At 43.3% G+C, this 15394-nt stretch overlaps 1 protein-coding gene across 2 annotated transcripts in view; it reads right to left on the bottom strand.

Moving 5' to 3' along the window:
- Window positions 1-8306: 8306 nt before the first annotated feature.
- LOC140741719 (MICOS complex subunit mic25-b-like) overlaps window positions 8307-15394 on the bottom strand; it is a 693418-nt gene continuing 686330 nt past the window's right edge. For both annotated transcript variants that reach the window (XM_073072022.1, XM_073072021.1), the window contains one exon: window positions 8307-8670. In XM_073072022.1, the coding sequence (XP_072928123.1) occupies window positions 8647-8670 (24 nt within the window). In that variant the 3' untranslated portion in view covers window positions 8307-8646. The remainder of the gene's footprint in view (window positions 8671-15394) is intronic.

Below are 15394 nucleotides of genomic sequence, written 5' to 3'. Positions count from 1 at the left end.
AAATGAGGTAGTATCCAAAGATTCAATGTTCATTTAGTAAACACATGGCAGAGGAGAAGAAGCTGTTGCTGAATTACTGAGTGTGTGTCTTCAGGTTTCTGTACCTCCTGCCTGATGGTAACAGTGAGAAAAGGGCATGCCTTGGGTGCTGGAGGTACTTAATAATGGACGCTGCCTTTCTGAGACACCGCACCCTAAAGATATCCTGGGTACTTTGTAGGCTAGTACCCAAGATGGAGCTGACTAGATTTACAACCCTCTGCAGCTTCTTTCAGTCCTGTGCAGGAGCCCCTCCATACCAGACAGTGATGCAGCCTTTCAGAATGCTCTCCACGGTACAACTATAGAAGTTTTTGAGTGTATTTGTTGACATGCCAAATCTCTTCAAACTCCTAATAAAGTATAGCTGCTGTCTTGCCTTCTTTATAACTACATCGATATGTTGGGACCAGGTTAGATCCTCGGAGATCTTGACACCCAGGAACTTAAAGCTGCTCACTCTCTCCACTTCTAATATCTCTATGTGTTCCTTCATCTTACCCTTCCTGAAGTTCACAATCAGCTTTTTCGTCTTACTGACATTGAGTGCCAGGTTGGTGCTGTGGCACCACTTCACTAGTTGGCATATCTCACTCCTGTATGCCCTCTCGTCACCACCTGAGATTCTACCAACAATGGTCGTATCGTCAGCAAATTTACAGATGGTATTTGGTCCATGAACCCATAAACACTATTTCATATTTTGCTCTCTTTTTGCACGACTGGTTTAATTTTGTTATACACTGTATATGTCATATTGTAATTTATAATATATTTTGTGTCTTGCACTGTATTGTTGCTACTAAACAAAACATTTCACAACATATGTCAGCGATAATAAACCTAATGCTGAATCTGAACTACCTGCCTGTCATCTCAGTCCACAAATCCTCATCACTTCCCTCCCCTCTCCATTCCAAACATCTCATCTCTCCACTCACAGTCCTGATGCAGGGTTTCGACTCAAAATGTTGACACAATTTTTCCTCCCACGGACTCTAAGTTTTCCTAGCAGATTGTTGCTCCAGATTCTAACACGCATAATCTCTGGTGACTCTCTTAAACACAAGGGATTCTGCAGGTGTTGGAAATCCAGAGCAACATTCACAAAACGCTGGAGGCCAGGAGGCATCCGTTAAGCTGGAAGAGACTGAAGTCAGCATACGAAGAGAGGAGGAAGGGAAGGGGCACAAGCTGGCAGGTAATAGTTGAGACCAGGTGAGATGAGATGGGGGGGGGGGGGTAAAGTAAGAAGCTGCAGGGGTGTGATAGGTGGAAGAGGTAAAGGAGAGAATCTGAGAAGAGAGGTTGATGGATGATGGAAGAAAGGGAAGGAGGTTGGTAACCAGAGTGAGGTGATGGCAGATGAGAAGGGGTGACAAGGGAACAGGGGAGAAAAAGAAGGGTCTCTCTTGTAGTTTTATTATAAGACCATAAAGCATAGGAGCAGAATTAGGCCATTCAGCCCATCAAGTCTGCTCCACCATTCCATCATAGCTGATTTATTATCCCTTACAACTCCATTCTGCTGCCTTCTTCCTGTAACCTTTGATCCCCCTACTAATCAAGAACCTATCAGCCCCCACTTCAAATCTATACAATGACTTGGCCTCCACAGCAACCTGATATGGGGAGGGTGGTGGTGGTGGTGGGGGGGGGACTTCTGCACAAGATCAAAGTAAGTTGCAGAAACTTGTAAAACTAGTCAGCTCCATCATGGGCACCAGCCTCTGAAGTATCTAAGACATCTTCAAGGAGCACAAGGATAAGAAAATCTGCAGATTCTGATTACCAACATCTTCAAGAAGCGGTGCATTAGGAAAGCAGCATTCATCATTAAGGATCTTACCACCCAGGACATGTCCTCTTCTCATTGTTACTGTCAGGAAGGAGGCACAGAAGCTTGAAGGCACATACTCAACTATTCAGGAACAGCTTCTTCCCCTCTGTCAACCGATTTCTAAATGGACATTGAATCCATGAACACTACCTCACTATTTTTTAATTTTACATTTTATTGAACTATTTATTTTCACTCAACTATTTCATAGTCACATGTATGCTTACTGTAATTCAGTTTTTTTCCTCTATATTTGTTAATGATGCACTGTACTGCTGCCATAAAGTTAACAAATTTCACGATGTATGCTGGTGATACTAAACCTGATTCTGATTCTAGGCTCCTCCACTTTTGAAAACATCCTCTCCAAGTCCACTCCATCTAGGCCTTACAAATTTGGTAGATTTGAATAAGATCCCCCCCCCCCCCCACCCCCTCCAATCAGCAAGGACAGGGCCAGAACCATCAAACGCTCCTCCTGTATTAACCCTTTCATTCCCGAAAACATTCTCGTGAACCTCTTCTGCATCCTGCAAACAATGTCAGTGACAAAGGGCAAACATCAAGAGGACTAAAGATCTGAAAGGGTTATGAATATATAGGTTTAAAAACTGGGCAACTCTGTAAGGGAGTAGGTGAAGCAGATCTGGGCATTGGGAGCTTAGAATGAATCAGACTACAAATTCAGAGGAACATTGAACACAACAGTACAAATATCTTTTGTTCTGCTTCAGATGTTGACCTGTGTAGCTTTAAAAACTGTTTTTAATGCAGGCGCCTCAGGAAAGATATCCTATTAAAAGTCCCACATGTATGGTACAGAACTGTTAGTGGTATAGTGGTTAAGTTACTGGACTAACAACCCGAGTTCTGGACCATTGATCCAGACACACAAGTTCAAATCCCACCACAGCAGCTGGGGATTTGAAATTCAAGTAATTAAGTGAAAAAAAACTAGTATTGAAAGAAAAATCAGGTCACTGTAACATTAGCAAGTTACAGTGCTCGAAAAGACCAAACTTAGTCAGCAAAGGAAATCTTCCATCCTTACTCAGGCCAGTAAAGCGCAGGACACAAGGGTGGAGTTTGTCAGAATGGCCAAGTAATCCATAACTTACTCCCTACACAAGTATCTATCTGTTCTACTTCACATAAGGGTAAAGTTAGTACATAAAACCTGGAAGTATTCCGGCAGACACAGACGAAAGAAGCTGCAGGAAGTAGTGAGTGGACTCTGGGCAGGAGGTACACAGTCCCACAGCACCAAGTTTCAGCCATTCAGTTCTTCAACCAACCAGAAAAACATCAATCACCACTACGGTTTATCAAAACTATGATCAGTCTAATCGCTTTGCACTAAAATGGATTTGTTTTTCTCTAATCTAATTGTGTTTCTTTTTCTTTTAGGAACTGTATACATGTTTAATGATGCTGCGTTTATGATGCAAAGTGCCTGCGATGCTAATGGGAAGCACAAGAGTCCAGTGACCTGGATTCCATTCCTGCTACTATTGGTAAGGAGCTGGTATGTTCTCTCTGTGACCATGTGGGTCTCCTCCGGGTACTCCAGTTTCCACCCACATTCCAGAGATACACCAGTAAGGGTCAGTAAGTTGTGGACATGTTATGTTAGCGCTAGAAGAATGGTGACACTTGCAGGCTGTCCTCAGTACATCTTTGGATTGTGTTCATCATTGACGCAAAATGGCACAATTCACTCTATTGAAACAAATTAAACTAATCTACAAAGCCTTATCCTGTCTCCTGATTGGTTGCATCATGGTCTGGTACAGCAATTTGAATGAGCAGGAACATAAAAAGCCGCAGACAATAGTGGTGGTATCTATAGGAGGTGCTGCCTCAAGAAGGGAACATCTATCATCAAAGATCTCCACCATCTGGGCAGGAGGTACAGAAGCCTGAAGTCCCCCACCACAAAGTTCAAGAACAGCTACTTCCCTTCCACCATTCGGTTCTTAAACCTACCCGTACAATCTTAATCACAGTAGCTTAGCAACACGATGACAACTCAGCACTGCAATGTCCCAATTGTGCTCTTTCTTGTAAAAACTGCTCGTCACAGATAGAGCCAAGATTTGCAGGGAAGAAGTCTAGAAGGGAATGCAGAAAATGAATCTTTACTGACATGTTCCACTTCATGGTTTTGTATGCTTGAAGCATGTTGCCAACCAGCTACACATAGTTTGGTGCTCTGTAGCTGCCAAGAAAATTTTCAACAACATCCATGAATATCTTCCATGTGGTTTTCTCTGGTCCCACTAGAAGTTCTTTGAACTGCCTGTCATCGATGACCTGTTTAATTTGTGGACCAACAAAAATGCCTTCCTTAATCTTGGCATCGGTTATTCTGACTTGAGTTATGAATTGAAATAACAAACATAAGCAATTTTTAAAAGTGGTGCGTGATAGGGAAATTTCATGGTGATTTTCATGATCAGCAACTCAGAATCCATAAGGTGCACACAAAAGTATTCAGGAAGCAAAATCTTTGTTGTCCAGTGTGAATTTCAGTTCAGAAGTATATTGAAGAGGAAAATTCTTACATTATGGATAAAGCCCTCCCAACCATTGAGCATATCTATATGAAATGCTGCCGTAGAAAGGCAGAATCCATCATCAAAGATCTTCACCACCCAGGCTATGCCCTACTCACCGCTGCCATCAGGTAGATGGTACAAAAGCCTCAGGATTCGCACCACTTGCTTCAAGAACAGTTACTACCCCTCAACCATCAGGCTCTTGATCAAAAGGGGATAACTACATTGATTGGCCTTGTCTCAAACAATAACAAGGCAGACTACAGAGAAGAGGTCATCACCCTGACACAGTGGCGTCAAGAAAACAACCTCTCCCTTAATGTCGCGAAAACAAAGGAGCTGGTTGTGGATTACAGGAGGAATGGAGACGGGCTAACCCTTATTGACATCAATGGATCTGGGGTTGAGAGGGTAAACAGCTTTAAGTTCATCTGCATCCACATCATCGAAGATCTCACGTGGTCTGTACATACCAGCTGGGTGGTGAAAAAGGCACAACGGCGCCTCTTTCACCTCAGATGGTTGAGGAAGTTTGGTATGGGCCCCCAAATCCTAAGAACTTTCTACAGGGGCACAATTGAGGACATCCTGACTGGCTGCATCACTGCCTGGTACGGGAACTGTACCTCCCTTAATCACAGGACTCTGCAGAGAGTGGTGCGGACAGCCCAGCGCATCTGTAGTTGTGAACTTCCCACTATTCAGGACATTCACAAGGACAGGTGTGAAAAAAGGGCCCGTAGGATCATTGGGGACCTGAGTCACCCCAACCACAAACTGTTCCAGCTGCTACCATCTGGGAAACAGTACCGCAGCACAAAAGCCAGGACCAACAGGCTCCAGGACAGCTTCTTCCACCAGGCCATCAGTCTGATTAACTCACGCTGATTTGAGTTTACTCTATAGATAGATAGATAGATATTACACTGACTGTTGTATTTATTATAAATTAGAATGGTTGCACATTGCACACTTAGAGGAGACGTAACATAAAGATTTTTACTCCTCATGTATGTGAAGGATGTAAGAAATAAAGTCAATTCAATTCAATTAACTACACTCATTCTATTTCTGATGTTCTCCCAATCGATGGTCTCACTTTAAGGACTCTTGCTATTTCACGCTCTCATTATTTATTACTATTTATACATATTTGCATTTTCACAGTTTCTTTTCCATTGACCCTCTTTACAGATTTGCTCACAGAAAAAGCATCTCAGGGTTGTATGTGGTGACATGTATGTACTCTGATAATAAATTTTACTTTGAACTTTTGAACTTTGAATTTGTTTAATTTGTTTTTCTTGTGAACGCTGCTTATCTGATGCTGCCTCTGTTGCAGACACATGTAAGTTTTTCATTGCACCCATGTATTTGTGCTTATGATGGTAAACTTGACTTTTAACTTTTAACCATTCCTTTTGTTCCATTTTCTCTCTTGTTTATCCTGCCTCATTATTAATGCATCGTTGGTATTCGTCTCAACTGCTCCCTTTGGTAGTGAGTTCTACAATTTCACCATTCTCTTGAGTACAACTTTCTGCTGAGCCTTGTGTTGGATTTATTGACCAAATTATTTATTACTTCCCCAGTAATTCAGGCGATGCCTCTTTCCGATGTCAGCAAGTTAAAAGTCTCATCTTATTGTGTTAAAATCCCTCCATGATCTCAGTCGTACATTAATCAAAAATAAACTCTGACGGTCCTCTTGATTCTGCAGAATTCATTGCCACAGACGCCTGTGGAGGCCAAGTTGTTGCGTATATTTAAAGTGGAGGTTGATTAGTAAGGATGTCAAAGGTTACGGGGAGAAGGCAGGGCAATGTGGTTAAGAACGATAATTAATCAGCCACAATGGAAAGGCAAGGCAGACTCAATGGGCCGAATGATCTAATTATGGCGCACCAGTAACATCATTGAAGACCCATCCCATCCCGGACACTGTCTGTTCAATCTCCTGCTATCTGGTAGGAGATACAGAAATATCTTAGCCAAGACAGTAAGATGAAAAACAGCTTCTTCCCGAGGGCTGTTGTGCAGCTGAATAATGCTACACCCCGGCTTGCCAATGGCCTTTCAATGTTATGGACTATAAAAGTCACGTTGCATTTAAATATGGGACTCTTTAAAAATTAAGCCATACTGCATGCATTGTAAATACCTGTCTTGCACAGACCAGAGTAGCTGCGCAATCGCATTGTCTTGAGCAATGACAATAAAGTTCTATTCCGTTCTATTCTGCTCCTGTGCTTTATGGTCTTATAGACATCCTTGAGTGAAGGAGGATGACAGGAGTCTTGATAGAGGTGGACAAGATGAAAAGAGAGATCAAGCGGGCAGCCAGAGACTTTTTTGAGGATGAAATAGCTAATTATGGGGCATAATTTTAAGGTGAAAGGAGGAAAGTATGGGGGTGATGTTAGAGGTAAGTATTTTACTCAGAGAGTAGTGGGTGCATGGAAAGCCCTATCAGGGATGGTGGTAGAGGCAGAAACATTAACGACATTTAAAAGACTCTTAGTTAGACACATGGAAGATAGAAAAATGGAGAGCTATGTGAGAGGGAAGGGTTAGATTGATCATGGAGTGGGTTAAAATATCAGTACAACATTGTGGGCTGAAGGACCTGTATTGTGCTATAGTATTCTATGTTCCGAACATCCTTAGGTTGTGTTGGTTGTGCATTTAACTGCATGTTTTGATATACATGTGATAAATAAATCTGATTCTGAATCTGCCCTTTTACTCTAGTGTTCCCTATAGCTGCTCTCACAAGGACAAGTGCGACAGGGCAAATTAGTATTAAAGCTTTGCCTTCAACCTTCTAATGACACTCTGGAAATATAAACTAGAAAGACATTAAAGACATTAAAACATGAAAGGGTTAAAGTATGAGAGCATTTGATGGCTCTGGGCCTGTATTCGCGAGAATTCAGAAGAAAAGTGATCTCATGGAAAACTATTAAATGGTGATAGGCCATGATAGAGTGGATGTGGAGAGGATGTTTCCTATGGTGTGAGAGTCTAAGACCAGAGGACACTGCCTCAGAATAGAGGGGTGTCCTTTTAGAATGGAGGTGAGGAGGAATTTCTTTAGCCAGAGAGTGGTGAATCTGTGGAATTCTTTGCCATAGGCAGCTGTGGAGGCCAAGTCTTTATGTATATTTAGGGCAGAGGTTGATAGATTTTTGATTGGTCAAGGAATGAAGGGATATGGGGAGAAGGCAGGAGATTGGGGCTGAGAGGAAAATTGGATCAGCTATGATTAAATGGTGGACCAGACTCGATGGACCAATATGGCCAAATTCTGCTCCTGTATTTTATAGTCTTATGAAGATTGGATGTAAAGAGGAGGCTTTCCTATAGTGGAGAAGTCTAGGACAAGAGGGCACAGCTGCAGGAGAGAAGGACGTCCATTTAGAACAGAGATGAGGAAGAATTTCTTTAGCCAGAGAGAGGTGAATCTGTGGAATTTTGTTGGACACCAAGTCATTGGGCATAGTCAAGGTAGAGGTTGATAGACCCTTGATTGGTCAGGGCATGATGGGATATGGAGAGAAGGCAGGCAATTGGGGCTGAGAGGGTAAATAGCAGAGCAAACATGTTGGGCCAAATGGTTAAATTCTGCTCCTATATCTTATAGTCTTAATTGGCCATTGTAAATTGTCCTGTGATTAGGCTAGAATTAAATAGCTGGGTTGCTGTGGGTGCAGCTCGTTGGGCTGGAACAGCCTGTTGCACACCATATCTCAAAATAAAATAAATACATCAGCCATGATGGAATGGCAGAGTAGACTCGATGGGACAAGTTGGCCCAATTCTTCTCCTATGTCTTATGTTCTTTTAATCATTTGTCAGCTGAAATTAAGTACATTTTCAAAAAAAAATCTTTATTTAAGTGAGAACAGCATATACAGAACCATCCAGTAAAATAACACAAGAACCAGCAACATAACACGAAACTGGAATTCCAGCATAGAGTTACTACACAAAGGATCATTCCAAGCTACATCAGGATAATAATGTTCGGGCAACTTGAATCAAGACTGGGTCAAATTTGCATTTGTCTAGAAGGGACGGAGAGAAACGAAGTTTGTTCAGTGTGTGTTTATTGAAAACAGAATTCTGGACAAGCCCTTCCCGTCGTGGTTGAGAAGAGTAGAATGTGGTTTCCATGGCAACAGGCCCCGAACAAAGCCTTCCTGCACTTCAGCCTTGATTCACCAACAAAGTCTGAAAAGAAGAAGACAAGCGTATTTTATTTGCTTCAGTAAGCAGCAGGGCACTTTCACGAACAGCCTGTGTGTATAGAAATGCTCACCTTGCTAAGCGTGCTGGCACTTTTCTGTATGGAATCAGAACCAGAATCAGGTTTTTTATCACTGATATCAGTCATGAAATTTGTTGTTCTACGTTAGCAGTACAGTGCAGTACATAAAATATACTATAAATTAGAATCATATATATGAAAAATTAAGTAAATAAGGCAAAAAGAGAGTAAACATAGTGAGTTCATGAGTTCCTTGACCATTCAAAAATCTGATGATGGAAACTGTTCCTAAAATGTTGAGTTTTAAGGTTCCTGTACCTACTCTCTGATGACTGTAATGAGAAGAGAACATGTCCTAAGTGGAGGGGGTCCTTAATGGCGCTTGCTGCTTTTTCCAGGCATCATCTTTTGAAGATGTCCTCAGTGCTGGGGAGGCTAGTTTTACCAATCCTGGGCAGCAGACGCTCAATACCAGACAATGATGGGTTCCAACATTCTCAGTCTGCATGCAAGCAACACAGCAGGTTCACTTTGGGGATCTGTCCTACTTATTTATTGAGATGCAGCACGGAACGGCCCTTCTGGTCCTTCAAGCTGCACTGCCCAGCAAACCCTGATTTAACCCTAACATAATCATGGGACAATTTACAATGATCAATTAACCAACTAACCAGCAAGTCTTTGGACTCTGGAAGGAAACCGGAGAACCCGGAGTAAACCCATGCATTCCATAGGGAGGACGTACACACTCCTTACAGACGATGTCGGAACTGAACTCCAAATTCCGACGCCCTGTGCTGTAATAGTGTCGTACCAACTACTACACTACCGTGGCCAAAGTGCTTTACACACCACTAACATAAACCATTAGACCATAAGATATAGGAGCAGAATTAGGCCATTTGGCTCATCGAGTCTGCTCCACCATTTCATCATGGCTGACCCATTTTCCCTCTCAGCCCCGTTCCTCTGCCTTCTCCCTGTATCCCTTCATATCCTGACTGTTCAAGAATCCATCAGCCTCTGCCTTAAATATACCCAATGACTTTGCCTTCACAGCCATCTGTGGCAACAAATTCCACAGATTCGCCATTCTCCGGCTAACATTACCATGGAATTTAGCAATGGGCTGCCCACAATGTTTGGCCTATTTTAAAACAGCAGTATGCAATTCAGTGACAGCCTATAACATGGTTAACGTGTTAATCCAACACACCGATTTCTTTGCAGGCAAGATAATTACACAGAAGCAGAAACATATCACAAGGACACAATTTGTTGGATTCATAGGCAATAAAGGAATCTGAATTTGAACTCGATACATCTCCGCGACTTTTGACCGTCTTTGATGAATCATTAACTGACAAACTGAATCCATGTAGCTCCCTCTGGGATCAAGAAATAAAATAAACAGGAAATTAACTACAGAGCAAAATTCAGCTTCAATCCAATTGTCTCAAATTATGAAGATATTTCACCATCACAAGTAAACAACAAATTGCACAGTGAAATATATCGGATATTGAAAGGCCTAGATGGAGTTGATATGGAGAGGATGTTTCCTATAGTGGAGGAATCTATGACCAGAGGGGCACAGCTTCAGAATTGAGAGATGTCCACTTGGAGCAGGGATAAGGAGGAGTTTCCTTCACTAGAAGGTGGTGAATCTGTGGAATTAGTTGCCACGGATGGCTGTGGGGGCCAAGTCATTGGGTATATTTAAACGGAGGATGATAGGTTCTTGATTAGTAAAGATGTCAAAGTCTCCAGAGAGAAGGCAGGAGAATGGGGTTGATGGGTATAATAAATCAGCCAGATCAGACTTGATGGGCTGAATGGCCTAATTCTGCTCCTATGTCTTATGGACTTTGGGTCTTATGGTCTAACATTGCTTCAATTTGAAAAAAATGGCGCAATTAAAAATGCCACAGCAAGTGTTTGAAAAGATGCGTTATTCTCAGATCTACCCATATAAACTCCGTAGCCACTTTATTATGTACCTCCTATACCTAATAAAGTGGCCACTGAGTGTATGCTTGTGGTCTTCTGCTGCTGTAGCATATCCATCTCAAGGTTCAACATGTTGTGTATTCAGAGATGCTCTTCTGCACACCACTGTTGTAACACGTAGTTACTTGAGTTACTGTCACCTTCCTGTCAGCTTGAACTGGTCTGGCCATTCTCCTCTGACTCTCTCATTAACAAGGTGTATTCACCCTCAAATCTGCCCCTCACTGGATGTGTGTTTGTTTCTCGCACCATTCAAACTCTAGGGACTGTTGTGCGTGAAAATCCCAGGGGATCAGCAGTTTCTGAGATACTCAAACCACCCCATCTGGCACCAACAATCATTCAGCAGTCAAAGTCACTGAGATCACATTCCTTCCCCCATTCTGATGTTTGATCTGAACAACAACTGAACCTCTTGACCACATCTACATGCTTTGAGTTGTTGCTACAAGATTGGCTGATTAGATATTTGCATTAATGAGCAGGTATACAGATTTACCTCACTGAGTATATATGATGGACAAATGGTATCTTCCTCCGGAGAAGGAAAGAACAGCTGAAGGTGCAGTGAGGTAGTTAGGAATGTGTGGCGTTGTCCAACGAGTTATCTTTCAGATGAGACATTAAGAGGCTTCCTCAGACAGAAGTAAAAGATACCATGGAATCTCTTCAAAGGTCAGTAGTGATGTTTTCACTGATATTTTTTGACTGATCTATCTATTCCTCAGACAGCATCATAAATAGACTAATTATTTGGTTGTTACCACATTTCTGTTTGCAAGAGTTTGCTGTCTGAAAATTGGTTCCTGCACTTTGTACATTAAAACAATACCTGCGCTTGAAAAGAATTGTATTGTAAAATGCTCTAAGAGGATTTGAGGTTATGAAAAATTCTTTAAAAATCTTTTCCCTCTGTTATTTCAGAAGAGAGTTTATATATTTTCTTCTGTTTTTTTATCTTTCTCCTGAAGTCGATTCCCAGGAGGAGAGTCTGGTGATGTAGTGTTGCAGCTAAGTTATCAGGCTAGTAATCCTGAAACCCGAGTTCAAATCCGACCAAAGCTGATGTGGAATTTCAAATCGGTTAATAAATCAGGAACTGGGAAACAACAACTTTAGGGTTGAATGTCACAGCAACAACCTTGCACTCAACATCAGTAAGACCAAAGAATTGATTGTGGACTTCAGAAAGGGTAAGGCAAGGGAATGCATACCTCATTGAGGGATCAGCAGTGGAAAGGGGAGTCATTTCAAGCTCCTTGGTGCTAACATCTGAGGATCCATCCTGGGCCCAACATATCCTTACAGTTACAAAGAAGACATGACAGCAGCTACATTTCATTAGGAGCTTGAAGAGATTTAGTACGTCATCAACAACACTCACAAATTTCTACAGATGTACTGGGGGGAACATTCTAACTGGCCGCATCACCAGCTGGTATGAGGGGAGAGGCCACTGCACAGGATCAAAATAAGCTGTAGAGAGTTGTAAACTCAGCCAGCTCCATCATGGGCACCACCTCCCCAGTATCCAGCACATCTTCAAAAGGTGATGACTTAAAAAGGGGACGTTCATCATTAAGGACCCAACCACCCAGAACAGGCCCTCTTCACATTGCTACCCTCAGGGAGGAGGTACAGGAGCCTGAAGCCCATGATCACATTTTTTGCACTAATTTTTAAATTTATCTTTTAAGTATATCTATATTATATACATCTTACTGTAATTCATAGTTTTTATTATTATACATTGCAATGTACTGCTGCTGTACAACAAATTTCGCAACATTTTCTGGTGATATTAAACCTGATTCTGATTCTGACTCTGAAATGGCCTAGCAAGCCTCTCCATGGAAATGAAACTGGTCAATAAATCCTTGCTTTGCCAATCATATCCAGACAGTCTGAACAATGAAGAAAGTAAAAAACAATGAGATCAAAACTGCTGGACAATATTCGGTCGTTATGAAGGACATCGCCATCACTTCAACAGGAGCTGTATGATTCATGTGAGGGGAGGACAGAACATAGAATATTACAGCACAGTTAAGACCCTTCAGCCCACAATGTTCTGCTGACCTTTTAACCTACTCCAAGCTGCAAATGACCTCCTGACTCTGATACTCAAAGCTCTGAGTGATGAAACCAAGCAAAGTATATGCCTTCTTTACCAAGATCACTCTGTATCTCAGTGCTGTTCAGGGGGTCTGCCATGAACATAGAACATTACAGCTTAATACAGGCCCTTTGGTCCATGATGTTGTGCTGATCTTTTAACCAACTCTGAGGTCAATCTAATGCATCTCTCCCACACAGCCCTCCAGTTTCTTTCATCCATGCATCTATCTAAGAGTCTCTTAAATGTCCCCGATGTATTTGCCTCCCATCATCTGCACTCCCAATGTACCCCACCTCTTCCCATTCACTCCCAGTGGGACCTCGCTCCTTCTCATTCACTCCCACCATCTGCACTCCCAGTGAGAACCCACCCCTTCCTGTTCACTCCCACTCTCCGCACTCCCAACGGGACACCATCCCTTCCCATTCAAGCTCTCCATCCACATTCCTAATGGACCCCACTCTTGCCATTCACTCCCACCATCCACATTCCCAGTGGGACTCCATCCCTTCCCATTCACTCCCACTGTCTGCATTCCCAAGGGGACACTACTCCTTCCCATTCACTCCCTCCATCTACACTCCTAAGTGGATCCCACCACTCCCTACTTACACCCACTGTCTACACTCCCAATGGGACCCCACCCCCCTTCCAATTCACTCCCACCATACATACTCCCAATGAGACATCCCTCCTTCTCATTCACTCCCTCCATCTACTCTCCTAAGTGGATCCCACCACTCCCTACTTACACCCACTGTCTACACTCCCAATGGGACCCCACCCCCCCTTCCAATTCACTCCCACCATACATACTCCCAATGAGACATCCCTCCTTCTCATTCACTCCCTCCATCTACTCTCCTAAGTGGATCCCACCACTCCCTACTTACACCCACTGTCTACACTCCCAATGGGACCTCATCCACTTCCCATTCACTCCTACCATACATATTCCCAACAGGACCCCACCCCTTCCCACTCAGTCCAACTATACATACTCCCAGTGGGACCCCATCCCTTCCCGTTCACTATCATCGTCCACACTCCCAATGGACCTCACACCTTCCTAGTCATTCCCACTGGCTCACTGTCAATGGACCCCACTGCTTCCCATTCACTTTCTCTGTACACTCCCAATGGACCCCACCCCTTCACTCCCACCCTCCGCATTCCCAATGGACCCCAGCCCTTCCCATTCTCTCCCACCCTCCACACTCCCAATGGACCCCAGCCCTTCCCATTCTCTCCCACCCTCCACACTCCCAATGGACCCCACCTCTTCCCATTCACTCCCACCCTCCACACTCCCAATGGACCCCACCTCTTCCCATTCACTCCCACCCTCCACACTCCCAATGGACCCCACCTCTTCCCATTCTCTCCCACCCTCCACACTCCCAATGGACCCCACCTCTTCCCATTCACTCCCACCCTCCACACTCCCAATGGACCCCACCTCTTCCCATTCACTCCCACCCTCCACACTCCCAATGGACCCCAGCCCTTCCCATTCTCTCCCACTCTACTGTGACTCTTCTAGTCTACAACCCTGGCTTTATGCTTCTATAGTCAGGCCTGGAAGTGACCTCGTCTTCCCCATAAGCGTTGGTAGGAGAATCATCTCCACAGAAATGGCTCCCAGCCCAAGAGCAGCATTAGCCTGCCCCACAGAATATTAAACTCATGGGCTCGCTGCAAAAGAAGCTCCAGCACGCCAAGAGCATTCCATTGTGGCTTCAGAAGAATGTATAAATCTGCCCTGTGATGTGAATAGGAATCAGATTGGAAGCCGGCACTTTCCTTAATTAGTATTCTGTAAATACTCCTTGTAAGTGTGTGAGTGTGTGCGCGGATGTAATACAATACAAAGGCAGGACGATTGCTTCCAATTGCCCTCTCGAGTATCCATAGGCAGTGAGCAGAGTAAATTAAGTAGCAATGCCAGTTCCTCACTGTTGTAAAGCTCTCTCCTTCACAAGCTTATAACTGAGGAATCGCTTACTGGCAACTACAACCTATTACAGTTCCTGAACTCTTGGTGGTCTTTCGCTTAAGGGTTTCCGAAAATTAATTACTAGTGCGTTGTACAGCGTATGCAGAAGATGATTGCAGTGCACAATGCTCTTACAGTGTATCTGTAGCAGTGCAAAATGAACACCATCATTTTCTGTTTCAGAAGTAATTTTAAAATAATTATGCGCACATGATTTGACTTGGTGGATGATGAAGCAGTTTAGTCCGTCAGTTTCAGATATACACTCAGTGGCCACTTTATTAGGTACAGGAGTGGAGCACAGCGTGGCCTTCTGCTGCTGTTGTCCATCCACTTCATGGTTCGACGTGTTGTGTGTTCAGAGATGCTCTCCTACTCAGCACTGTCGTAACGTGTGGTTACTTGAGCTACTGTCGCAACGTATCGATGCAGTTATAAAGAAGGCCAAACAGAGGCTATATTTCATTAGCAGTTTGAGATTTGGTTTGTCAACTAAAACCCTCGAAAAATTCTACAAATGTACCGTGGAGAGCATTCTGGCTGCAACACTGACTGGTACGTG

Source organism: Hemitrygon akajei, chromosome 19 (genome assembly GCF_048418815.1).
Source record: "Hemitrygon akajei chromosome 19, sHemAka1.3, whole genome shotgun sequence".
Lineage (NCBI taxonomy): Eukaryota > Metazoa > Chordata > Chondrichthyes > Myliobatiformes > Dasyatidae > Hemitrygon > Hemitrygon akajei.
Note: the sequence above shows the minus strand (reverse complement) of the source record. Positions and strands in the feature narration are given on the sequence as shown.